Source organism: Andrena cerasifolii, chromosome 9 (genome assembly GCF_050908995.1).
Source record: "Andrena cerasifolii isolate SP2316 chromosome 9, iyAndCera1_principal, whole genome shotgun sequence".
Lineage (NCBI taxonomy): Eukaryota > Metazoa > Arthropoda > Insecta > Hymenoptera > Andrenidae > Andrena > Andrena cerasifolii.
Genome location: NC_135126.1, coordinates 12,582,741 through 12,610,070, shown reverse-complemented (window position 1 = coordinate 12,610,070; position 27,330 = coordinate 12,582,741). Strand labels below are relative to the sequence as shown.

Below are 27,330 nucleotides of genomic sequence, written 5' to 3'. Positions count from 1 at the left end.
CACCAGCACGGGGGATGGGGGTAGGTATGCTGCACGTTGTAACGTGTCGCTGGAAATGTTTGTCGCCCATGTTCGCCCGTCGAATACCGCGAAACATTGGGCAGCGGACGATAGACTGTGCCCGGAACGCATTTTTTCCACAGAACAATCCATGCCGACAGGGTGGTGGGTGGCGAAAGAAAAACAACAATTACGATCGTGCAATTCGGCGCGGACTTAATTGAGAATTACAGTTCTACCGGGCAGCGAGCAAATCTGACTGCTGTTCGAACGCGATTCGATGTGCCTGTGCTCGTCTCCCGTTACAGCGGTGCGAATGCATGTAAAATTAGAATGCTGTTGCGGAAGGTGAATTAGAATCTTTCGCGAACACCCTGATCATCTCTCGACGACGGAGAGCTCGTTAGCTCGGCGAAATTAACACACAGCGAGTGCCGTTGGAAAAATGTACCCCCCCAGTTCGATGTCAAAAGGATTCTGGGTGGATCAATGCCACGTATCCGATAAGCCCAGGTCCCCGAAGGTGGCACGAAACCATGCGATTGGTGTATCGGCTGCGGCATCGCATGGTGCTCCTTCGTGGGGTATGGGAGTGCAGCGCGGGATCACCGGCTGACAGCTTCCTAATGGAACCCATAAACAGCGCGCGAACCACGTTATGTTTTCCAAATGAAATCCCGAAAATTGGTTTCGAGAGTCAGGCCTCACCCTCCCGGCGATACGCGGGCCGGCACGGCCGCGTGTAAACGCGCGGCTGTATCGGACGCCGGCCGTAATAAATAGTTTATCGCGGATCGACAGCGCCATTACTAATGTCTTTTATCAAACGGTCGATTCCATATTTCCGATTACCAGCGAAATTGCTTCGACCCTGCCGAATCATCGAGTGCGCCCCTCGAAACAGGGGAGTTCCAGTTTAAATACCAGCCCTCCGCTATTAATGACAATAAAAGCCCGCTGATTCCCAGTAAGATTAATCAAACGGTCCGCGCGCAGGCGCGTAGAGGCGATTACGTGTGTTTCTGATAATTTCGCGGCGGTGCACAGCAAGGGCGCGTCATTCGCCGGCGAATATTTCGAAAAAGGGTCGCGGAGTGTAATTACTCGGTTTTCTTCTAATTAGCGCGGCGAACGCGCGCCGCTTAGACAGAGACAGGCGATCGTTCGCGAGGACGGACACCGGGCGCGACGCTAATTCCAAGATAATTGGCCGGGCCGGTCCCAGCGAAATTTATGGCCGGGTAATTGGTAAAAACGGTGTTTTCAGCCGTTCTGTCGGTGAGCGTGCGGGAGGAAACGCGAAACGGAGACGGGAAGACCGATCGCTACTCTGTGTGGGTATGGTGCGGCGTAATTATCAGTGGAAATCATCGGTACTGGGTGGGCATTAATTTATAACAGACTGGATGGGATTACCGATCGGTAATTTATAATAACGAGCGACACGTGAGAATAATCAATTGCCCGTTTAACGTTAATATCGAAATTAAAATGTCCCAGTCACGTTCGAATAAACAGCAGATTTCAGGGCGATCGGGATATTATGAAACGCCGAGCGAAGTATCGCTGTGAACAGGGATAAAGTGATGGCAAAGAAATGCCGCTTTGTTCAACGAAATGACATTGCGTAATTAGTCGGTTATCTCGCCGTTTAATTTAATTTTCCGTCCGATGACGCGTCTACTTTAATTATAAGCACCACTCGTACGTGCTCGATTAATATTCATCCTCCGATACTCTCTAATAACGTACCACTGTAATATCGTGCCACTGTAATGCCGTAAATGTAATAATAGCCCGATTATCGTCATTTACGCAGAAATAATTATTCCTCGCGCTGGAAGCCCCCGGTATTGTGCAATTGCGAGAACGGTTACCCGTAGCGACGAGGCGGAAGCGCGGGAAAGAAGTTGCCGCGAACTAGACCCGATCAAATTTTAATAAAACCGGCCCCGGCTATCGCTCGCGTCGAGCGACACCGGCGTATCAAGGAAAATCTGCGCGGTGAACTCCAGAAAAATTAAATTCGACTTTTCCCGGGGACACATGCGCGCTGCCAGAGTGTATCGCTTTTGATGAAAATATCCTTGGCCTCTTTGTGCCCTACACGATAACCAACTATGCATCGACAATGTCAATTAAATTTCATTCTCTACCGTCTACTTGGCCCGCGCCAGAGGACCCCGCGATATTAAAACGCGCCCGCCTCCAGCCTTTGTAAAAAAATAAAAAAGAAGTCATCTTAACTCCTCGCGCATCGTCCTGTCGCGACAGCGCGCCTTGTCTCGTGCGCTACCTTGCGCGACGCTTGAAACTGGAACAGGCGAAGACTTATCTGGTCTTGGGGAAATGGAAAGGATCCAAAGGTCGCGGTTTTCGCGCGTTCTTCGTTCCATGGGGAAATTATCGCTGAGAGATCGAGCCAGCGTCGGCTGCTTTATCGCGTCAACGCCGCGTCACGATTTTATTAATCATCGACTTACGCGCGGCCGATAAGCCGCCCGCGTATACGCGTCGGGTATCGCGTTACTGTTGCCGGACGCGCAGGCCAGTAAATTTCAATGTTTCAGCGCGGTTCTGCGAGCAAAATGCATTAAACAATCGAGGGGAGTACGCGGGCAAACTTTCTCATCGAACTCCGTAACTAACGCGCCGCGAAGATTACTCCGTAGATGGTTGGCCGTATTTGCGCGGGAAAATGGATACACGGCCGCTGCTGGTTCCATCAAGATCCCGGGCACACCGAGGCCTGGCGAAATTATATTTGATTCTAATCTAATAAATGGGACGGGAATGCAATCTATTTATTTACACTTGGCTTCAACGAGCCGCGGTGATAGTATTGTCGGGACGGTGCGCTCGCTGGACCTCATCGATTTCACCTGGGCGACGTTCACTCCGATGCGAGGCTTTCGTTCGAGATAGCGACTAGCGAGGAGCATTTGGGGGAAATGGAGGTGCGGGAAAGGACCGTGAGAAGGTGGGAACCAGATTCTGAGGAACGAAACCAGAAGGAGGGAAAAGGGGGAGAAGCAAGCTGAAAGGGTAACAGCTTCACGCAAACCCGAAGGAAAAGTGTAGTGCAAGCCAGTCGTCCTTTTCTGAATAGCAATGCTTCATTCTTGCCATCGGCTCGCTCGATAAACGAGCCGAGGGACAATTGTTTGGCGGCGGGAAAGACAGCTGGCCTAGCCGCCCAGAGACACGACGCGCTGGGACGAAGTGGCTATTTTCCGGCGACTGCTCACCGATTAAAAATCGAACCCCCCCCCGCCAAGGAGCGGCAGACAATTTGAATCTACGATCCGTTCGAAGCGAATGCTCCGCATCCTTCGTTTCTTCCACCGCGAGTCCGAGCTGTCGTTCTACCACGATCGTAACCCACTGTAGGTACATGCAAACAGGGTAAAGGACCCATATACCGGACGGCCCCCTATTACCGGACACACTATTCATCTTCATGATTTATAAAATCCAGGCTATATAAATTGAAATATAATATTCTTATAATAACATTTGAAATTATAGTTTTCCAAATAAATGAAGGTTTTTATAATTAATGTAGGTTAAACATGTAAAAAATGTATTGAAATTGTCATTCCAGCAATTATCGGCATTTGATCATTTTCATTATCAAAATGGCTAAGCATCATTTACATTTCAGAGTCGATATAATAATAATTCAATTGATATTATGTACAAAAAGGATTATGCGGTGATAGTTTAACTAATATATAATATATAATATATAATATATAGACTAAGTTTAACTAATAATAAAAATGCATATGGAGGTGATTTAATAATATTCTAAAAAATTAAAGCGAATCCGGGGACTGCGTCAATATTCGTGTTGACTCGACAGTTAGCTGATGTTCGTGAACGTTCGAAGGATCTATCCTATTTTCGAATCGATATAGATGTTTACAGAGAATTTTTAACATTTTAAAAATTTTATTTTGCAGATCTGAATATGAGTAAAACTATAAGAAAATATTCGAATAACAAAGCTTTAGACGTTACAACCTCCCATCAATCTTCGGTAAATGCAGCCAGCATACAGTTTGGCATTCCAAGGAGCACGTTACGCGTCAAAATTAAGAACAAATATACGGACAAAAAACCAGGACCAGAATCTCACGAAGATGCTTTAGTTAAGTGGATAATGTATCTAGACAGTGTCCGGTAGCTCGGTAAATAGTTCTCAAGCTTTAAGCGTGTCCGGTAATTACGACAAAATTTTCTTCTACATTTTTACTAATATCTCTTTAATATTTCATTATTCATTTAAATCAAAAAGTCCTGAACTTACGGAAATGCTTAATAATCAGTTCAATGCAAAAAATTCGCAGAATGTATGAAAACTTATGTTGCAATTCTTAAATAACTTTCATGCCATCACTAAATATCCGGTATACGGGCCCTGTACCCTATGCGCGCGCAATGTACACATCTTGCGCACAAAGTGTTCGAGGGCAATAGATTAAGAGACAGGCGTACGAGCAGCATTGTGCGCGGCACGGAAGCGATCAAAGGGGGAATCAAGTCGAATGCACTTAAGGAGTGGGCGAAGGGAAGGGACGGGCCACGATTATTAATGGACATCGAATAATGAGAATAATACCCGAGACAAGCATACTGGCGTGGCGCTCTCTTGTCAGCTAATCCAGCACGGTTGCTCACTGTCCGATCTATTATTGGAGATCACGTTAATCTTGGTAATGCGATATTATTGCGGTCAACGCTCGTATCGTGACACCGGTATAATCGTCGAAGCCTCTCTATACGGTGGCCGAGGTCTGTGCAGAAATCCGAGACATTGGGGTGTGTAGGAAACGAGAACTGGCCGGGGCATTAATTACCGAGAGATCAAGACGACTCGGTTGCCACGAGTGACGTTCCTATCCCTCGCCTGTTTACCGCTAAGAATTAGATTACCCAGCGATGCGATCGATCGGCCCGATACCCGCTCAAACGTAATATCGTTCCGCGGCAGCGAGGGGGGTTCGGAGCTGCTCGAAAGGAAAATTGGTACCTCGGTCAGCCCGAAAACTAATATGTCCGGTCCAACTGGCACCGGAAGGGAATTAATAACCTTGAAATCCATCTGTCCAGGAGGCTGTGCGGCCGACGGACGCGCGTATGTGCGCGCGTGCAAACGCGCGACAATGGGGCGCAGGCGTGCGCGTTACGTTGCATAATTAATCGAGAAGCCGATATCCAATTGATAACTACGCCCAGTTCCTTTGTTTCGTTAGCGAAGGCGTCACTTCCAGGCAACCGATCCAATACTTTTATTGATAAATGAACCGGCAACGTGATTTCTAGAGGGGACGGTTACTCGTGGGTGAAAAAGAGAGGGGGACGCCAGTCGATACAAGCCGGCCGATGGACGATAGCCATTGTAGAAGCGGTTTTCCAAGTTCCACAGGGGGATCCCGACGGCTAACGAATTAAAGGGACGTGAATAAGGAACGTTATAAACGCGTATTACGAACTCATTAGTAGGTCCATTAGGAACGTAGCTAAACACATCCACGTCACGCCATTATCGCGACTCGAGGCTCTAATTAGACCGCTCATTATGTCGCGTTTAAATATTTCCTTACATCGATGCCTATTCCGTATCTCCGCGGAGTCGGCCCGCTCTGACTGGTTCTGCTCCCCTGCCTCGCCCGCCCGTTATAAATTATTATACGCCGGGTCTGTTACACGATTAATCGTGCCAATTTACTTTAAAAGTTGCCGCGCACAGCCGCGGGCCGATCCGGGATTAATTGCAGAGCGGGATCGGCGGTCGAGCTCATAATCCGGATATCGCGCGTGATTCGAGCGTAATTTGCGATTGACAACTGTCACGGCGAGCGAGGGACGCCTCGTCTAAATAATAGGAAATTAAAACCGGGGACGCGAGGCGAGTGTGTCCGGTGGGCTTCATGGCGCGTACGCGCGGAGTGCAAGGCACACCTATATCGAACGAGCGGTTTATTCGAGCTTCGACCGTGAACCCGTCGTGATACGGGCACGTTTGATTAGCATATCCATAAAAAAAAACTTGAGAAAAGTAAAAAAATTACGCCAAGTACGTGAAATCAAATAAATCACAAAAAATAGAAGGTAATGATAATTATAAAATAAGAAAAGATGTGAAAACAAAATGAGCTGCACGTACACAAAGGTAATGATAAATACAAATAAATATTTTAATACGAATAAACATTTTATTCAAAATACTTGGCGCTGCGTCCCGAATTGGTGCCGCTAAACTGAATAAATATTGACGAACGAAACGTGTGTTAGTCCCGTTTTGGCTGAAGGTGTGCGTGTAACGCGTATACGTATTATGTTGACGAGAAAATTTCTTGGACAAGACGAAGAAAAATCTTAAAATTTCCGACTGATCCATGAGACGATATTACGATATCTCTGTTACGCGCGGACCGATTTTATTGAAATAGGTCTTATTCGAAAGCTTATATGCGGTTTACATAAGAAAAATGCCTTTAAATTTAGGAAACATTGCAGGCGTGATGAGATATTAATGAAATAAGTTTCAGGTTAGGTTGGAATAGCCCGGGGACGAGTAAATGATAGCGGTAGCGACAGTCGACATATACAGGGTGTCTTTCCTGTACTTTCTTTCCTGTACTTGGCGTCGAGACGCTACCGCGTCTCTAGATCGTAGCATCGAAATCGACTGGGCGCGATAGAAACGGCCGTTTCTTTCCGCGGACCTTCGTTCTTCGCGCTATTAAACGGGGCCCGATTTGCTCGGCGGGGAATCTCGGCTCGTCGATCTCGCCGGGCATGATCGCGCGGCCGCCCCTTTCTCCCAGGATTTAAGATAAAAAGAAAACGAGAGAACGGAGGAGCGAAAGAGAGAGAGAGAGAGAGAGAGAGAGAGAGAGAGAGAGAGAGAGGGGGGCTAGAGGGTAAACGGTTATAGGAGGAGGGAAAGGACGGCCGTGAAGTAAATAGGAGTCCTGGCCGTTCTGCCGTAAAATTGTATGTGAAATTGTGCGATGTGTCTTGCGAATTGAATCGCCGGAAACGACATTGATTTTATTGCTTGTTTTCAGTGCTGTATACCTACGTACCGTTCCCTCCTTCTTTCAGCCCAGCCTCCCCCAACCCGCTCCGCGACCTGAAACCGACTCCATCCTCCCGCGCTCCCTTTGAACCGTTCGCCGCACACTTTCCAGTTCCACCCGTTCTCCGTTCCGCGTTGTTATAGATATCCGTCGGGCAGAGGTTCCGCCGCCGCGAATACATTACGCGGATACATTACCCAAGAAAGAGAGAGAGAGAAATACTATAGCGAGGATCTTGCGCAAGAAATCGGTGGGATCGTCAACGCACGAGTGATCTTTAATGCGGTGAATCATCGTCATCGTCGGCCGAAAACTTTTTTGATCTGCCCGCGACCCTGCGCTGCCACCGCGTGTCGACGTCGCACCGGTGCGGCGCGATCGAGGGGCAGGGGGACAAAAAAAAGGACCACGAGAAATCACGGTCGAGCGAGATTAATTGGGCTTATTAATGCGAGCGAAAGAGCCGACCGTATTACTGGGCAAAATTCCAATCCCCCCAAGACACCCGCCGTGGCCCAGGAATATTTTTCTGGATAGAGAGGAGACTCCGGGGAGGAGAGCGAGCGTGGCTGGTCCAGCCGTCCACGGGTTCCGCCCATAATTTGTTTTCAATGATTTACCACAGGCTAATTGCAGAATGCAGCGAGCGGTAATATCGCTTTGCAGCGTTACGTCCGGGAGCTAGCTATACTTTAGTTTGCAATTTAAACTTTACTTCCTCCGGAATTGATTAGCTTTTAGTAATTAAGCAAGCAACGCCTTGGACCTCCTCCCCTACCCTCCCTACGATCCTCTCTCCCCCATCCTCCCGCCCTCCCCCTTCCGCGCGTGTATATATACACACCACCACCTTTCCTACTCTGCCTCTTCTCCTTCTTCGCCTCCTGGCCTCCTAGTTTTCCCTCTTCACCCGTTTCCGCACACCGCCGTCGGACACACCGCTTCGTTTCGCGACCCCCTGTGCGCTTGCGTCCGAGCACGCGCGCGCTCGCTCGCTCGTACAATTGCATACACGCACCCATTTACGCGTACACACACGCGAGCCAAGCCAAACTTCCTCTGCCTTCAACCCTCCGTCGTTTCAACCCCTCGCGGGCACCGCTTCTTCCATCTTTCTCCGATGCTTCTCACCCTTGTCCCGCCCCCTATCTTTCTCCCTCGGCTCCTCTCTCTCTCTCTCACTCTCTTTCTCTTCGTCTCCCCGCGTTGCCGGGTGGGTTTTAATCAACGCTTTACGAGTGTGAGACAGAGGAAGTTAAGCTGAGGAACCGAAACGAGGGGTGTAGGCGCTCACTAGTACCACACGCGTGGACGTGTGTGTTGAACCAGGCAGCGTATATTTTTTGACGCGCGAAAACGCAACCCCGAACTGGAAGGCTCGCGTGTGTTTTCCGTTGAATCGAGTGCGAAGCAATTTCGGCAAGGAATGCGTTTCCCTCGATACCTCGTATACAGGGGGGGTATAGCCTGCCCAGACGGGACAGGCTCAACCAATTTCAACTTCCATTATACACCCTTACCCGATTCCGTGGACGTATTTCCAAAGTATGCAAAGCGACCGATCTGGATTTCCATGGTAATCTAGAAGCTTTACGGTTTCCTCCTATCCTGCATCGTCCCGCGCCATATACGACGCAACCCCTGTTAACGTTTCATTTCTTCTCGAATAAACCAACTGCTATCGATCTTCCTTTCATTGTTGTCTTCCTCCTATTTTCTATCCACCGACGAATGTCGCAGCTCGATTGTCTAGACACTCTAAGTTCACGCGGAGTCATTGCACACGCGTGTGTAACGTACCACGCGCCCCGAAAATCGGCGACTCACTAATACGCGGTGTCTCGCGACGAATAATTATGCGGTTAAAGTGTCAAGGTGAATTTGCAGTGTCGGGAAGCCACGCTTCCGAAGTATGCGGCCGCGTCGCAGGATTCGGAAGCACGCGCGCGAGTGCCACGTGCCTCGGCGCCCGACGAATTTAAAAACGCAATTTACGGACAATAGAACGGCGGTCGAAGAGTTCGGTAACCTTGTCGGTGCGGAGGATAGGCAGACAGTGTATAGAACAAGAACTACGTCAGGCTACCGATCCTATCGACGAACGATGAACGAGATGAATTTCCGCGGAGCCGCCAACCGATTTCCGCGTTCTTGGACGATTCCGCGGTTACCTCCTCGCCCCGGCATCGTAAAAATGTTGTTTTTTAATTTAGGGGACGCCGCGAGGTTAATATACGGCTTTAATTCCAGGATTTCATTTAGGGGTTGGTCGTTCCCCGCGCTTCGAGGGGTGCACCGGCAGCGCTCTATATAGAAAAGTTGAACGAAAAGAGGGGAAACGGCGGGAGCTGCGGGGTGTAGCTAGAAGACAAGAAGCGGTCGCAATTGAGGCTGAACGGGAGGAGACGGTTGACCACTCTCGGCAAGATAGCCTTTCCCATCGCTCGGTTCAGATCGAACCCTTTGGATAATGACCGGAGTGGATTGCAAACATTCCAGACAGCAAGAACGCTCCAAAGTCATCCGTACAAGGAAACGTGCAGTATCGCGAGGGTACTCTACTCGGAAGAATTAGACATCTACTCGCATCACTCTGTTACTTTCTATCCCTTGGTGAAAAATACTCCGAAACCTCCAACACGTTACGAGGCAATTATTTGATTATTCAAGGGTACGAATATATTAAACGCAACTGTGCTCTCTCTTCCTACAATTTAGTTAATTCCTCTGTATTAAACATAAACGTTGTCCACTAATTGATTCGAGCAGCACCCAATTTTCCTCGGTCAATCGGGTAATCGCGAACCGTCGAAGAAATTGGCAAACGCGTCCCAGCAACTTTCCCGCGTCCTTCCCGCACCCTTGCCGCCCCACCGTCGCTGAGGTCCGACGGGAACGACGCGGCGGTCGGTCGTGCTAAGGCAATTAAAGCTCCACCCAATTAATGCCTCGGCGGACGTGGCGGGGCGGGTGGGCAGGGGGAGGTTGAGCGTTGCGAGGGGCCGCGTCGGTTCTCCCGCAAACAACGACTTCTTGCCAGCTAGACGCCGCACGGAAATTTCACTCGGCCATTGAAACGTAAATGCACGCCGCGGCGTACATTTCATTCGGCCGGTGAATGCCACGGATTGTCCGATAATGCTCGATTTATACCGCGGACGGATTCAAAAGGACGTTATGTTATATTGTGCGATACCAGCGCGCTGCTCGTAACTGGGGCTCGGATTTATTTCACGGAGCGGACGCCGCGAGAGCACGCGGCCACGACGCTCCATTCCGCCCCGAGTCGCGCCGCGGACCGATTATAGCGAGCGGAGAGGATCGTCGAGAGCAACGAGAAAGCGCGAAAACTGCGCTCGAGAGTCAACTGCACCGTCTCAACGTGCACCGTAAGACGAGATCGATCAATCATCGCGGGATTAATCATCTACTATTGCAGAGCCACGAAAACACCGGATGGATAATTGCCCATCGACTTTGTGAAAAACAAGATACCGCGGACTCATGCCGCCTCACGATACCTACCGAGACGTAAACAACGGGTCGCTCGATGTCGTCGCTCGCGCCGAGCGGCTCCGTTTTTGAAACGGAGCGACCGGTCGACGTGCGTAAACCTAGGATCGCAAGGTCCTGTTGTTCGTGCTGGACGAAGGCACGGTTGCCACCGCGGAAAAGGTCGCAAGCTCTGACGTTAATTGAAACGTCTCGCATCGGAACCGGCATCGGCGGGCACGCGTTAAGCATTGCCAGCGGAGAGTATCGACATGTCAGAGCGTCCGCGTCCGATTCAGGATCGACATTCCCGCAGGGCGGTACAATGGTAATAAGATCTTTCAACTTCGGCCGGCGTCGTCACCCAGTGGAGATCGATTTAATCTGTTTATCCGCGGCGGAGAATCTTTCCGACCGCGCCGCGTCTGTCGATCGCGTTCATTCATAGAGACAATGCAACCACTCACCGAATAGCAGAGGGGCTGGCGGACTGGAAATCCTAAAAGCTCTCGCTGCTGCGGCGGCGAGCACGTAGTTCCCTCGATCTTTCCGTGGAGCAGGCAGAAGTAGCTTCTGATGACACTTATATGAGACACACTCGATGAATCGAATAAGTTCGCCCGACGCGAGGATAACGGGGTGGATGGAGAAGATAGCGCGGGGGGCTGGGAAGGAAAGAAAAGGAGGCAGGAGGAGATGAAGAATAGGAGACGTTCCCGGTATCTAGCACTTGGAGTCACTTGTCGCGCGATATCGATCGATCGAGTGTTCGCGCGTGCCGTGGTGTCGCGTGTGCGGTGGGAAGCCGCGCCACGAAAATAATTCAATTCATTAGCGGGATACGAAGCGTTCGTGGTGCACGCCGCCAACGTGTGTATCGTATCGTTGCGTTATTGCCGGTTCGCGCCACCAGCCAGGTGTGTGGGTGTGTGCGTGGTTGGAAGAGGGGGTGGGGGGACGAGTTGTACGCGCGTGTTGGTGTCCGTATCTCCGTGTACGTGTGGGTTTGAATACCGAGCGGAGAGCGGAGAGCAGAGGCCGCCGGTACGCCCGCAACGGCAACTCACTTCGGAATGAAGAGGAACGCGACGCGACGCGACGCGAGGCGAGGCGAGGCGACGCGGGACCGCCAACCACTCGGCGCACTCTCGGCTAGACTTTGCTCGACGCGCTCGCCCGTCTCTACGCTTCTCGTCTGATCCGGCTGCCGCTCGTCGCTCCATACTACTGCGACGTCGTTCGGCACGTCACGCGTGTCCGTACGCATGCGCGCCTGCCCGGCTGTCGCGTGCACATTCTCCTCCACCAGCCGCGGCGTACGTGTACAGACACGGACGTAACTCGCTTTATACGCTAAGCACCTTTATCAATCGGCCTGATACCGAAATCTCATTCTTAAACCTTCGCTAGCTTCTGTAAACTAAACACTCTGTATATTCTTTGCAGTCGGCACGAAGAAACTACCCTCTTGTAGGTAAAGGTGCTTCGAAATTGTTTAGTAATCGCGAAGGATTTTTATAAAGCTGACGATAAGCTGGAATTTGGACCTGAGTTTCACGAAACCGAAGCACATGGTAGTAACAACGAGGTGCCGTAAATTTGATGATTGAACAATTGAAAATCACATTTGTGGAGAATAGAAGCTTCTTGCAAGGGAAGATCCCGAACCCGAAAATTCAAAACATTCTGAAACTTTGTGAATTTGTTGGGGATTTCCTCCTGATTACAACGCAATTTTTGTTTTCTGCCCAAGTTCATTCGAAGGGGGTGAGATTAACCCCTGAAAATTCGGCTATTTTCGGTTTTGTGTTATAACTCGCGAACTGTAAGAGATAGAAAAAAAGTTTCAAGACAAAAGTTACTTCTTTTAATTAGATCTATCATTTGGTAAAAAAGTTATTTTACAGTTCACGAGTTATAGCACAAAATTGGAAAATTAGCGGATTCTTATGGGTCAATTACACCCCCTTAGAGTGCATTTGGGCATCAAACAAAAATTGCGTTGTAATCAGGAGGAAATTCCCTACATATTCACAAAGTTTCAGAATGTTTTTAATTCCCGGGTTCGGGATGGTCCCTTGTTAGTCGATTATTTAACATTATTCACAATCTTAGCACTAAAAGAAAATTAATGTGTCTGTTCAACTAGAACATTTCTTTCCCGTTAAAAGTCTCTGTTTCCGTGCGATAATGTTCGACCGCGTTTCAATGGTAACGGCGAATTGAATGGAATAACGATTACCATGCCGTCACGGGCTGAAAATATCAGGATCGGCTGGCAGGCGCGAGGGGACCGCGATAATTACTGCTAATGTAAATGTTCGTTAATGGGCGTTATTAAATGCAACGCGGCAAAATAGTCACCGCCGTCACGGGTCGTACAAGCTGCACCCACGCCCACTAACCGGTCCAATTATATTAATTAAATGAACATTATAATTAGCTAATTAAATCAAAAGCATTTCGTACGCGCGCACGTTCGCTGGGCGGTGATTTTCGGGGGCGCGCGTGCTCCGTGTCGCAGAATGCGATAAAGGTTTCACAGTAACACCGGTAAGCGGTATTGTCCGGCTAGATTTTCCATGATTTTACAGGCCCACCGATTTCGGGCACGGCTGAGATTACGCGATAATCAAATTCGCTCGCCGGCAAACAAAATGACAGAGCACGCGAGCCCGTATTGCCAGCCACCGCGCATAGCATTAGATGTTCGGTGTTACGCGCCGATCGAACGGTGAACGTTGAACGCGTGCCGCGCTGAAACGTTGATTGAAATTTTCCGCCCGACCCCGCGTATTCCACGCGATCACCGGCGGAGATCACCGGGATTATTCAACGGATTTTTAATCGAATTCCACGGAAAGTATCCGCACGTTTCGGAAAGAAAAACCGGGTCAATTAAAATTAATGGACGGCGTAATTACGAAAGTCGTTACGGAAGCTCGCGCGAGAAATACGTTACAATCCAATCAAGGAAACGAGTTCCTTTTCTCGTCTTTAAAAAACTATTAAAATCCCTCTGCCCGCGGGACAGGGCGAAGTAGAAAAACAAACCGGCGACTAAGGAGAATGTCCCAATTTCTGCTCATGTCCCCATTTCTGCTCATTTAGTATTTTTCTTATTATAATATGCGTTACGTTTGTACTATAGTTACAACAAAATAATTCTAAATTATTTGAACATTTACAAAGTGCAGCATAAGCAACGAAAAACTTTTAAAATGAGAGACTCATGATTTTTAGACTGTGTTTTAGCTGGTTGTGGTAAAGAACAGGGTTAGTGTTTGATAATTGGGCAGAAAATAGTTTTTGCAGTAAAAGTTCTTATTTAATAACAAAAACAGATACTGTATTGTGCTCTGGATGTCGATTTTTTTACTATTTTTAATTTTTTTAATTAGAAAACAGGTGATTAGTTTTAGGGTCAAGTGAATCACCGTCATGTCCGCATTTCTACTCACCAAAATTTTAGCAATATAACCTCACAGTTCAATATATGCTGTAACCTCTATTTCTATTCGAAGGCATTTTATTTTTTGTTTATCATTATTTTATGCTATACTGTTGGGTTATAAAACATTTTCATAAAAGATGTAAGTTATTTTAACCTGAAAAGGCAACATATTATGTGAATTGAAATACGTACACCGCTATTTTTCATGAGCAGAAATACGGACAGTTAGAGCATTATATATTTAATTACAAATTACTAATAGTTAAACATCTTGAAATATCTTTCTTAAATAGTTTTCGACTGGTTGATTTATTATTAAAGAACTAATCAATTACTCTGCAAATTTTCATCACAAACAAACTTTTTACACCTTCTTTCCGACGAGTAACCTCTTAAATGAGCAGAAATTGGGACATTCACCTCACCGCGATCGCGGTTCGTTCGTCGGGAACGAATGTTAAACGCGTTTCCGTGGCATCGAGGCGGCCGAAAAATGTGTGTTTTCGGGTGTTCGTTATCGAGGGGCCGAAACCACGGGGAGAAAGTGCAATTATTTTAACGAACATCGTGGAAACGTCTCGATCGCGTGATCCCTAATCGCAAATAATTGTAAGCCGAAGCTCCTGCGGCTTTCATGCGGGCTGGCCTGCCTGTGTGCCCCCGCGTGCACACGGGCGGTTTGGGTGTGCCGGTGCAGGAAGCTTTACAGGCCAGCCGGTTACAGTGACTCTCGAAAAGCGCCTCGTGTCATTAGTATGTTAATTGGTAACGCTCTGGCTGCCTACCCGGCTGGCTGCCACATCGAGTCTCGTATACGTATACGTCGCCGGCTCTCGGCGTGTTTATACGTTAAGATGTTTAATCGCTTCTGTAATTATACTGTCCCTCAAAGGGTTAATTGTCCCATAAACCCATGAATACGTTAACGAGCGCGCCGCGCGCCTCGCGAGCATCGCCAAAGAACAAGGAGCTGCGGAGGCGCCGAGGGAAAGGGGCCGTAGCTGACGAGCAAGCCCATCGACGAACCTGCCGGCGCACACATGCACCGTGAAGGGTGAAGGCACGAGGGAGGAAGAAGTGTTGGCCCGCCTCGCAATATAGATTCCAGCGGCTCGCTGACTGGTCCGCCCCGAAACGTACTTACGCGTCTCGTCTCGACGCGGACCGACAAGAACAAGCACGACACAACGAAGCGGATAATCAAAACGATCCGAGGAATCGAGAATCTCGTATTCGCCCCCCGCACGATTACGATCCGCGCGATAATGAATCCCCGCGCAGCTGCCTCGACACGGTCGATCCTCCTTTTCCATTTAATGAAACTGACATCGCGGGAGGATGCCGCGCACCGGATCCCCGGGAACTTTCCAGGAAAACAGAAGCGTTGAGGAAGGAAGCGACAGCGGAGAGAGAGTGCATTGTCACTCCGTTATAATTAAGAAGATAGACTTTAAATCCAGAATGCAAAGAGGAAGGGAGAGAGACGGGGAAGAATCGTTGCGGGCTAAACGAGTGGTAAAAGGCCGGTCTCGGTGATGTAGAAGGGGGCAGGACGGAACAGGAGGGGGTTTGGGGAGGTGGAGGGTGGACTCGGATGGAAATTAATTCATTACCCTAATGCGCTGAGCGAGAGAATGGGCCGGGAGTTGAAGCGTTGAGTGCCAAGTGTTTCGCGAAAGATGGATGTCTCGTTTTCATTCCGAAAATTAACACTCCCCGTTACCACTTGCCGACCGCCGAAAAAAAAATTTCTTCCACCTCTTCCCCGGGCCTGACCCTGGCTCGCTTGAATTCCACTTACGTTCCGCCTGTCTGTCCCGCGTTCCTGCCGCGCGACCGATTCCACCTTCCTTTATTTACCGTTCAATCCACCCGGGCCAAGACAGTCGCGATTGAACCGGGCTGCGGACGCCTCGCGCTGGCCGAATGTAATTAATTCGGCCTGCGAAATTGCTCGCCCAAGTCCGCGGATTTCTTTCGACGAGCTTAGCCGCGCCAGCATCCCGCTCCCCTTTGAATTAACCGGAAACAAGAAGCGCCGAGTGTCATTGTCCCGAGTTACTGTACGCGCGCTTCCGGAAAGCTTCCACTCAACCGACAAGTTAATCATGCGCCGGTGATACGATCGCCCGGGAGAAAACATCGTCGATGTGACGTGGAAGCGTCGCCTCGCAGAAACAGACAGGGATAATAATTCGGTTCCGGCGACAAACGACCAATCTCCTCTTCCATTTAACATACGTCGCTAATAATAATCTAACTGGTGGAATCGAGCGCTATCGCGTGTTCCTGTTCCCTCTTTTTCCCCCACCGGTGCATGCACGAAACGGTCTCTGGACGGGCCGGATATCAAGCGGACCATCGGACAGGCTGAACGGCGGACGCGTCACAAAGTCGTCCCAAAGAGTAGGTACCATTGATGCCGATTTAAAGCGAATATCGGTCGCGTTTCCTCGGATATACCATTATCGACTGCGAATCGAAATGATTCGGACAAGCTTTGGCCGCCCCGCGTGGCTACCGCCCAGCTCGAACAGCCGTCGCAGACATATGTAATTAAATTTAACGTACCTTTGACCTTCCCCCCTAACCCATATTCACGGGGCCCCGTCCCGACTGTTCCTCTCCGCCATTACCACTTGCCGCGCCCGACCGACTTCGCTGTAGTTCATAGAAACTGATATCGGCGTCACCGGGCATCGGCTACGCGAAACTCGATTTGATAATCGAATCAAAGGCGAGCTTACGATGGGGACAGAATTAAAGTGAACGATCGCGCGTCGCATATTGGAACGATTGGTAACTTCGTTTGCCGGCCGGTAGCAAATTGGCACGCGTGACGTATGAATAGGAGCGAATGGAGGAGCGGTGGCGACGAATTTCACGGGAAACAACCTGCGCCAGGAGCGGCTACGAGCTACTGGTCCGCGGAGAGAGCAGTTACGGGCATCGGGTATGGCTGTAAAGCAATTAAAGGCTGAATTGCTCATTTGTTGGAATTTAAATGCAGCAGTTAAGGAAAATGACTGGGCTGCGCGCACGCGGTGTAATTTATTCGCTCGAACGGTTCCTTCCTGGGCGATAGGCCGGCCGAGGTCTCGTTATTTTGCGCGACCATTTCGACTAGTGTTGTTAAAATGAGCTTCGAGCCGTGAGCTTCAAGAGCTCGAGTCGCGGTTCAAACTCTGAAGGCTCGAACCTTTAAGGCTCGAAACCTGTAGCCGTGAGATCTCTAGCCTTTGAAGCTCGAGTCTTCAAGCTCGAAGGCTCGAGTCGTATAAATTGTAAAGTAGTGAAGTGAATGTGTTATCGTCAGCGCAATGTACTTCGGCTCCCTTGACGATTGAAACAAAATCGGTTAAATCGCCTTTATAATCTGCTCGGTTAGCTCAGTCGGTACACTGGTGTTGTACGACAATGATCAATTAATTTTATGTTGAGAAACGTTCAAACCAAGAATGTAGTGAGCAGGAACGCTACAAATGTTATAAGAAGACCAGATAATATACTGAAATTTATATTATAGCGATTGTGTTGTTCTTTTTGTGTTTTATCATAATTTTATCAAAGAGTTTTGCTACAAATGACTACACTTACAAAAAATACTATTGTATAGTTTTGTACTTTTAATGTATCATTAAAACACGGATCCAACCAATTGGTGGAACCATCAAAAAGCATCTTTCTCTGTGTTTAATTTCAACGTTTTACAATAATAGTGGTTGCAAAAAATAAGATATAATATCAAGGACTTGGAGTTAACTTCATTACTATTAAACAGAAGAGTCTTCAGCTTCGAGGCTTGAGGCCTTAATGATTGAACCTCGAACTTCGAGAGCTCGAGCTTCATATGATATTAGCCTTAAAGGCTGAGTCATTTAAGGCTTAAAGCTTTGAAGACTCGAGCTTTATACAACACTAATTTCGACCACATGAAAGTCGTGCGAAGGTTCCGGCGCTCGCCTGGATCGAACGACCGCCGCGACAATGACGCAGCGACCGCGTTTCGTCCGCTCGTATTTACGTTTTTAAAATCGCCGGTCGGCCTGTCGGAAGGAAATGGCACGCCGTGCCCTCGTCGCTCGTTGCTGATTGCGGATGCCTTCTTCACGGTCCCCGATGTAATTTTCTGAATGACTGCGTAATTAAAACTCTAATTTCCTGCGCTTAATTGACCGGAGTCTTGGTTCCCTCCTTGCCTGCTTTCTCTCGCTCCTTACCTCGGCCGACTCGCGCGCACCACCAGCGCTCTTGCCTCGCCCCCTGTCTTCCCCTGCCCGATCTCGTCAATCTGAGCAACGAAAGAGACGGCCCGGCATCCTTCGCGTCATTTAACGCGGAAACTTTTTTCCACCCTCGACACGCTCGCGGGCCGGCGGTGTTAATCGAATGCAAATTTGCAATTTCGTTCTCGTCATTGTTTTATCCTCGGCAAACGGATTCATCTTGGATCCGATGGAACGTTGGTCGTGGCGAGACACTTTCGAACGGACGGTTGCGAACGTTACTCGAGATGATAGGCGAGCTAGTCCCAACACCGCGACGCGGTGCACGCCCAATTTTCGTGGCTCTCGCGGCGCGTCGTCCCCCGCGAGTGTTTGGATAATTACATCCGTCTCCGCTGGCCGGGGGCAATTATAATTGCCGACTCCTTTCGCAATTATAAGTTTCTGCGAGACTTGCCGTGGCGTAGCGTGCCAGCGTGCTCGCTGGAACACAGGGAAGGCCGGCTACTGAGGATACGAATGCTGGTAGCGGGCAAGGTCTGACAGAGGACGAGAAGTGGAGAGAGAGAGAGAGAGAGAGATGGAGAGGAGTTAAAGGACGAAAGGCGAGGGGACGAGTACGCTGCACGTGAAAACGTTAATTGGGGTGACCTGCTCAGAAACTAGTTACGGAAGGACTCTACCGACATTCCATGGACCCTACGCAACATTGAATACGTACAGGGGTTGATGCACCCGCTCCTCACGTTTTGTTCCGCCTGGGAATTCGTCCCGCGGCGGACGACGGACCTGTATTCTTAAAGACATACGTTGGAACGCGCCGCGACGACGCTCGCCGACCTTTCGGTCGCATTTTTTTTTTTTACGGGCGTTGATCTCGTTAAAAACGTCCCTTGTTTGACCGACGCGAATGGGCCACCCTTTCGAACGGGAAAGCTTCGTAACGAACAAATGGCATTGTGGGAATGGAACATGAAATATGTAGCCGGCTGAGACGCTGGGAAGCGCGGCGAGAAGGTGGCAGTCGTGGAGGAAAGTGGAATTGCAAATAAAAAGTCGCAGAAGTAGCGCGTAAAGTATAAGGTAAACCAAAGTAAAAGGAGCGACTAGATGGTAGGGGATAGAAATGGATGTTACTTAGACTTCGGAGCATTTCTATCCCCCCAACCCACCTAACCCGAGATCCCCCTCCACCACTTTCATCCCTCTGCCGTGTGTCTCTCGTACGGTCCCCCCGCCCCTCCCTGGTTTGCTTCTGCGCCCTCTTCTCGCCGTCAATCCTCTCCATCTCGCTCCTTCTATCCAGCTATCCCGGCTGCTTCGTGCTCTCGGTGTCCCTCACCGGTGAAAAAGGGCTTTTCTTCTCTCGTCGCTGTCGCCTCTTCCTTCTGCCACGCGCGAGGCGAGGCGAGGCGAGACGAGACGCAAACCGCTACCCCATGTCCCGTAAAATCCTCCTCGAACCCTGACGCACGGCTTCCGCGCGCAGTTCTTTCCAACTCGTTCAGCCACCCTAAAGGTGTCGGTGAGTTCATTTCAAAGGTGTTCGCTGAGAAACTTGCGGGACTACCAGATTTTCTCAAAGCTAATGATCTTCTTCGTTAGAGTGGCGACGCCCGTACAAAAGGCTCCAATTACGGTGCCCAAGGAAAATTACGAAATAACGAGACCACCGTTCGACGCTCCCGGGCACACGGAATTTCGATCCTCCCCGTTAGACGCCAGCGCGCGGCGAGAGCTTAATATTACGAATAAGAAGCGAGGGTGAGAGACCGCGAACTACCATTCACGGCCCAACGAATTGTCCCTCCCCGTGTTTTCCGTCGCGCGCTTACGAAGTCCGCGAGCCTTTCGACTTTTAGGACCCACGACCGAAACTTTTGTCCCCCAACTCCTCCTTCGCGCGCACGCTTTTTAACCCTCCCTTTCCTTTGTAACTACCTCTCCTTTTCGTGGACACCGCGATGGAAACGGTGGCTTCGTGGCACGGAGAAGTTAATTATAAGCGATACCAATCTCTCGGGGTTGTTGGGCGGTTGGTAGAACTGGGAAGCCATGACAGCCAATTACCACCCCGTGCCGACCCTCGCGCACGAGCCACCGTTCTCTCACCCTTTCTCTCTCCCTCGTACTCTCCCACCCTCTTCTTTCTCCTCTTCCTTTACTTGAAACTTTCTCTCCCATTCTCTCCACCCTATCTTCCCTACATCCGCTTCACACGAATGCACGCGCGCACACTGGTGCAGCACGAACGCGGAGCCGCGCGTGCACGCTCACGCGTACACTTACACGTGCCCTCTCTCCCGCCAGTATAGGAAATTAAAAGACTGGGCGATGATTGCGCGCGGCCCACCCTGGCCTTTCCACCCCCGGGCCCCCTGCGGCCCCCACGATCTTTCTGCGGCTCCCTGTCGGGGAAAGAAAAGAGAGGAGGCATTCGTTCTGCTTAGCGAAAATTACGGAATTGGTCGGGAAAAGTGATTGGGATTGGCCCTTTCGCCGCGCTTGTCCGTGCCTCGTTTCGCCTCGTTAAACCGCCCGAAACGGACACCCTGCTTAGCCACCCCCGGCCGTCTGGCCACTGATCATCGGAAAAAGGATTTCAGCGATACAGCCTTCCGAGTGGTCTAACCTTGATAGTTACAACCCTTGGAACACGCCGCGCGAAACCCTAGCCGACCACCAACGCAGGAATCCCCGATCGCTACCGTCCCCGCTGTCGTCCAGAGACTCGAACAGTCTCGGGCATCCCATTGTTGGCGCAGCAGAAGGAGAAAAAAAATATGTTCTACCCCTGTTCCCGCCTCGCAACGTTTCGCCCAACAAACAGAGCGGACCGAATTCGTTGCACGCTCGCGCAGGGCTGCGCGTCATTCGCCGTGCGGATCGGTTCCATCCATTAGAGGCTTATGTCCGCCGACAATAGGGATTAACCTTCAGGAGAATGCAACGAGAAAGCGGCTATGGCCGCCATGACAGAGATCGTACATGGGTGTCGTTTTTAAGCCGCTTTCGCGCGACGGCTTGTTTACAGTTCCCTGTGAGAAACTAGAGTTCGGTAGCTGGTCTCAAGAAGACCGCGCTCTGCCCGATGAAATCGACGCCGCGACGCGCCGCTTCACGATCCAACTTCCTCCAACGAGTACGGTGTGCTCAGTGGCGTTTACGCGAGACTATCGTGCCGCGAATAAATGAATCATAATGCCGCGGGGGATAAAACCGCGATGTTATCAAGGAATCGAGCTGTTGTAACCGACTAGTGGAGAACTAACAGCGAAGGACGAGCAAGGAGTCTTGGTGCAGCCACCGCTGCTCGATACCCATAAAGTGAAACGCACAGTTGCGGCTTGGCGCAGTTAACAGGGTTGGCTTGTTCACCGGTTAGCTTGAGTTAATTATAACCGATGGTTATCAACCAGTTAACTCCAACACGCCATTACCTCACTTTGCCTTGCAGCGCCTGGTCCCAAGCGCCGCGCGGCCGTCTGAGCTTCGTCTCTCTGTGGAGTGTCGCTTTGACGTGGCTCGCATACCACCGGCCACCTTCCACCGTCGAGATGCTAATTTCTTAAACCCCGCCGATTCGTGAAGCCGCGTGCAAGCGTGAGAAGTCTGATAATGAGGCCTTGTCGCGCAACTTTCAGGAGTCTGTTTGCACGGGAGCTGGCGATCAAACAAAGCGAAACCCCCCAACTTTCTGCAAGTAAACTTTCCCAGAGAGCACTTTACAATGAAGTCCGAGACGAAAAACTTGTAGACGATCAAGGAACAATGATTCTGTCGCTAACCAATCCTCCCTCGCCCTGTAGGGGACAGAGGGGACAAAAGTAACACTTTTTACATTTGGCTTAGCCTACAATTATCTTTTATAGATATGAAAATGAAAATTGTGCCTTAAGATACTGTTTCTTGGTCTATCATTTGAACCCAGATTCAGCCTTAAGTGATAAGTAGTTAAAAAGTTACGGCAGTTTTCCGCAGTGACTGTCATTGTTACTTTTGTCCTGCAGGGGTAGGACGAAAGTAACATACCGTGGGGACGAAAGTAACACTAATTATTTTCAGGAAAGTTAAGTAAAAACACTTCGTCCAACGCAAAAAATTATTTGTTATAAAAAGAAACGATAGAAAGAAACATTTAAATAAATATATTTTAAGCAACGATAAAAACAAATAAATTTTAAGTAACGAAAGGTAGGAAGCATAACCAGCTTCGAACATTTCTTTGATATTGTGTATTTAGTTAAATGATAGGTATTTAGGATGATTCTCTCTCGAACAGCTTTCACTGAAAGGGTCCAATCAAACCAGACATAGACAATGATTATCATCCGAAGAATTCCTATCCTGTATGCTATGTTGCTCGCCCAAGTAACATGTTACTTTCGTCCCCGTAGCGACGTGTTACTTTTGTCCCCAGCCATGTTTTTCAGAATAGAATTATTATAACATACAAACTATACAAGACTTGTTAAAATGAAATAGAGGAATTTATAAAGATATTATCTAAGAACGCTCTAGCAAATAATTGGTTTAATATCTATAGTTTAACTATGAATATTAAGAAAAAACCAAAATAGGAGAAACTTACTTGAATAATCTAAATAATAAGTTCAGCTTGCCCAGAGTATACGATTCGTGTTACTGCTCAGCGTCACTCGGTACAATAAAAGAGACACTATACACATGTAACTGTGTAAAGCAAACGTTTTGGCAATGTTTGTGGAAGGGAGCAGAAGGCGTGTTACTTTCATAACTCCGTTACGTTTGTCCCCGCTCTCCCCTAGACGGAACATTTTGCTTCCGAAAGGGTTTGAAACTGATCACAAGATGGGTATCTGGGACCAGGCAGATCGTGGGATAACGATACCTCATCTATCGAACATGGCCCGTGAAATAGCAGCGCTCTGTTTAATGCGAGCCACATCGACGAAACTTTTCTCATCCGGAAAGAAGCAAAGAATCTCGGGGCGAGGAAGAAGCGAGCCCCTATCGCGACCGAATCTTGTACGCAGGACCACCCCTAATCTCGGGCAATCATCGAAACGTGGCCGATGCGCGCGCGATGTATTTGCTAAATTTCTATGGCGAGCGGAGATAAGCGCTAACGGGCGAGGGTGTTCAAACAGTGGCATTACGCAGGATCGCAAAATTGCGTGACGTCGGGATGTTTCGCCCCGCGCTTCAAACTAAGTATGTAACCTGAAACTTATTTTATTAATATCTCATCACGCCTGCAATATTTCCTAAATTTAAAGGCATTTTTCTTATGTAAACCGCATATAAGCTTTCGAATAAGACCAATTTCAATAAAATCGGTCCGCGCATAATAGAGAAATTGCAACCAAAATGCAGTTCTATTCTTTTGTGATTTATTTGATTTCATGTACTTGGCGTAATTTTTTTTACTTTTTTGAAGTTTTTTTATGGGGATGTGTGATTACCCGACTTCAGCCAGGTCAAGATCAAAGCGAGTCGATTTTCTTTGTGGCAGGTATCTGGGCCGCGACAAAAGCAAATTGCTTCCAGCAAATTGCTAATCAATCTCTTGGGGGAGTGATTAGCGGAACGGTGCAACGGACGAAATTATTTCGCCGCGATTTCTGAGTGGCGAGTGGGTCTCGATTGGTCCGCAGAAGACCGAGGATGCTTCGCTGATCAGTTATGGGGGCTGAGAGGATGTTGTTCGCGGGTAAATTAGCACGATTAACTTGAACGCAGGGAGATAGTTGTTGAAACATAAATTAACTCTCTTGGTTGGTGGACGGCGCAAAATAATCGCGACGTAAATACCATTTAGCTTGCATGACAAAGCGCAGAGAGGGATGCTAGACCGGAACTGTACGAAAAGTTAGTTTACCTACCGAACCGGGGTATCGAAGCTAACGATCGAAGCGTTCCTCGGGAAATCAATCGGAGAATGGCCTCGTTAATCTGGCGGGGTGGTTTCTGGATGCTCGGCTGCTCTTACATCACGTAATAGTATCGGGCCATCCCCACGGTTGGCCTTAACCCCCAACCCCCTCCGGCAACTCTTCGGACCGAACCACCCTCCTGGCCTCTCCACCGTTTCCCAGCTAAGTCTGCGAGTGACTGAGTGGTTATTTAGGTAAGAGCCGGTCTCCCCGCGCAAAAGCTGCCCCCCTTCCCCTATACCGCCTCGCCTAAGTAATGGTCCCGCAACATATTGTGCAAAGAAAAACTCGCTCGCTTATTTACGCTACTCTATCCAGAAGAAAGACAGAGAGAGAAAGAGAAAGAGAGAGAGTTTCCTCTGGCTCGCCCGAGAGTCGATTAGATGCGAATCCGATGACGAAGACATTCGATGGGATTAAGTAGAGGACAGTGTCTTCGGAAACTGAGAAGCGGTATTCCATTCCGAAAACTGCGAACGGTGTGAATGAGGAAGAAGCACACGTCTGATCTCTTACCCTTAACACCCACTGCTTTCACTCTACGAATGTCCGAAATCCCAGCCTAACGCTTTGCTGAGAGCCAACGTGGCGCAGGTCGAAGCGTGAACGACACCCGGCAGACAATTTGCATCGTAATGCACCCTCGGTGTGAGGAGTTGACGCAACAAAAATAGCATCGCGGGATCAGGCCGGGGGAGGCTGATGCGTGCTCCTCCCGCTAATGCCTGCCTATCCGTACAAATAGCCGCTTCTCGGCCGGCATAATTACGGATTAGATGAACGAAAGATAGCCCTTAACTGCGCGACGGTGCGAGGGGTGGCTCGGAGATCGCGGAGTGACCGTCACCGCCGAGGTCGGGGGATCAAGCGGCGTTGCACGGGCTTGTGCACGCACACGCTCCAGATTCGCCGAGCCAACGATACCTTTCTCGCGTCTCGTGCTACCCCGTGCAGAAGAGGACCAGCGGCACGTGTCGAACGGCGGGACACGTGCGGCGCTCCGTCGAAAATCGATATTCTTCCGTGCCGCGGACACAATGCCCCACGACGCCGTATATTATTTTAACGCGCTTTAAGCTCCCTTCTCACCCCCCGCCGACGATAAAGGACCCACATGGCAAATTTGTCTATGATCGCGTCCACCGAGTTCCCATGACGCGTGATCGTTTCATGATTTTCGCTACGCTCGCCGAGATTACCGCGGCCCTCGGAGAGCCCGTGAACGATGCGAGGGCAAAGTGTTCGTAATGATAGCGATTTGGTGCGAAGAGAAGAGTGCGGTGTATTAACCATACGGATGGTAAACGATGGTTAAGCCCGATGGAGTCTTGAGTAGATGTGAAAGTAACTAAAAGTAGATATGACCTTGAACGTGTTTTAATCGCGCGCCGCTAAGCCACGATTTAATTAATTTTTAAACCGCATAGCAATCGCGATGCGCGCGGTCGGACAATGGAGCCACTTAAGCAATAAACAAGAATGATACGCGGCCATGGACGGCAGAGCGGGCGGCGATATGCAGGACGGTAGGGTAGAGATGATCTGATTACGACCGCATCATGGGAAAGTCAACTCGCAAACCGAGGGTAGAAACTCGATTCATCCTATCGTATCCTATTGTGCCGAGCACTGTCACCGATGCGTATAATTCGAAGGGATCCACGCGCATCCACACGCTTCGGCATTAATTTCCAGCACAAAAAGGTGCTCGGCGAACGGCGGAGCGGGGCGCGTCTCGCCTCCACGCCCGGCCGACGATCGAAATTCGAACGCGAACCATTAACGCAGCCCCGAATACGCCACCGCGTCTCGGGTTCCAGCCTGGAAACAGTTGGATTCGATGGAAATCTGAGGGAAACTGGAGAAGAGATTGGGAAGAGATCATCAATTGTCGAAGGGCGAGAAATTTCGGAGCCTGAGGAAGCGAGCGCCGGCTACTGGGGCGGTCGGCGCGAGCGAAAAAGGCGAAACGGGAATTGGACGCGTCGGGGGAGGAAACGGCCCCCGCGACACGAGGAAACCACGAAGAAAAGACGGCCCACAATGGGCCGTTTATCAAAAGCCGTGATACCGCGGTGGCCGCGCCTTTCTGGCCGCGCGGTCCATCAATAAAACCAAGTGATTTAGCGATTCCCTGGCGGGCGAGCGTGGAAAGGCAAGGTGGCGGAGCACGAATTTCCAAGATAAAGGGGTCAACAATAGACGGTAACCAATGGTTGGTATTCGGCCAGTGTCGAAACGCCGCCTTCCAATCACTCGCCGATAACAATGCCCTCAGTCTGGTTTATAAATCCGCGCATTGTTGCCAACTTAAAAGCTCCCGCGACGGGCGAAAGCGAGTAAGAGAGATGACGACGCAGGATAGAGAAGCCGGCTAAGACTAGGGAGAGAGAATCTACTCAAGATCTCGGGCGTTGAAAGCACCGTCGAAAAGGTAGTGGAAGAGAGAGAATGAGATGAAGAGGCGTCCGAGGTGTAGGGGGGGCGGGCGGGGGAGGAAGGGTGAAAGGGGGAGGAGGGCTGAAGGCGGGTAGCGTGGGTGTTTAAAGAGTGGGAGCGAGAAAATGGTGGCAGAGCTTGAGAGCCGTGTAAAAGCATTGAGAGCACTTTAATGAATACGATTAGGGGCGTTAACTGTGAAGGATTGCCAAGCCGAAGAAAGCGCCGCGCCAGGGAAAAGCTCTTTTCCGGCGCCTTCGACCGTACCCCAGGCCGAGGAGCCTCGGTCGTCGAGGAAATTTTCGGTTCGACTCCGTTCGCGATCGCTCCTCCGTCTCGCTCGATTCAATTTTGATACACCGCGGGCTCTCGTTATCGTTAAATCCCACCCGTATTTCCCGATAATTCCACGTCCGTCGTTTATGAAACGAGGTACCCGAGGAAACTCTACTCCGCCGGGGCTCAGTTCTCGTTATTCCTCGAGGCCAGCACGCTTGTGCCCTGTACCGTGTCGCTGCGCCCCGATTTATCGGACTTAACGACATCTTCGTTTTGTCTTTTAGCGGAGCCACCTTCCCACCCCCCTCTTCCCCTCCCCGGACCGCAGTCCTGAAAGCAATTAAGCTTCGACGTTATTTAAATTAACCCGTGAATTTCAAGACTTCCAGGCATCTTTGTCGGCCGGCGAAGTTGGGAAACGTTAGCCCCCGGCA

The 27,330-nt window shown here is 49.7% G+C and overlaps 1 protein-coding gene across 2 annotated transcripts in view; it reads right to left on the bottom strand.

The window, feature by feature from the left end:
• Window positions 1–27,330, bottom strand: part of LOC143373064 (LIM domain only protein 3) — a 91,901-nt gene that overhangs the window by 55,280 nt on the left and 9,291 nt on the right. The window contains exon 2 of one of the 2 annotated variants that reach the window (XM_076819870.1): window positions 11,051–11,165. The exons of the other annotated variant lie outside the window; for it this stretch is intronic. Within the exon in view, the coding sequence (XP_076675985.1) occupies window positions 11,051–11,165 (115 nt within the window). The remainder of the gene's footprint in view (window positions 1–11,050; window positions 11,166–27,330) is intronic. 2 annotated transcript variants of the gene reach the window in all.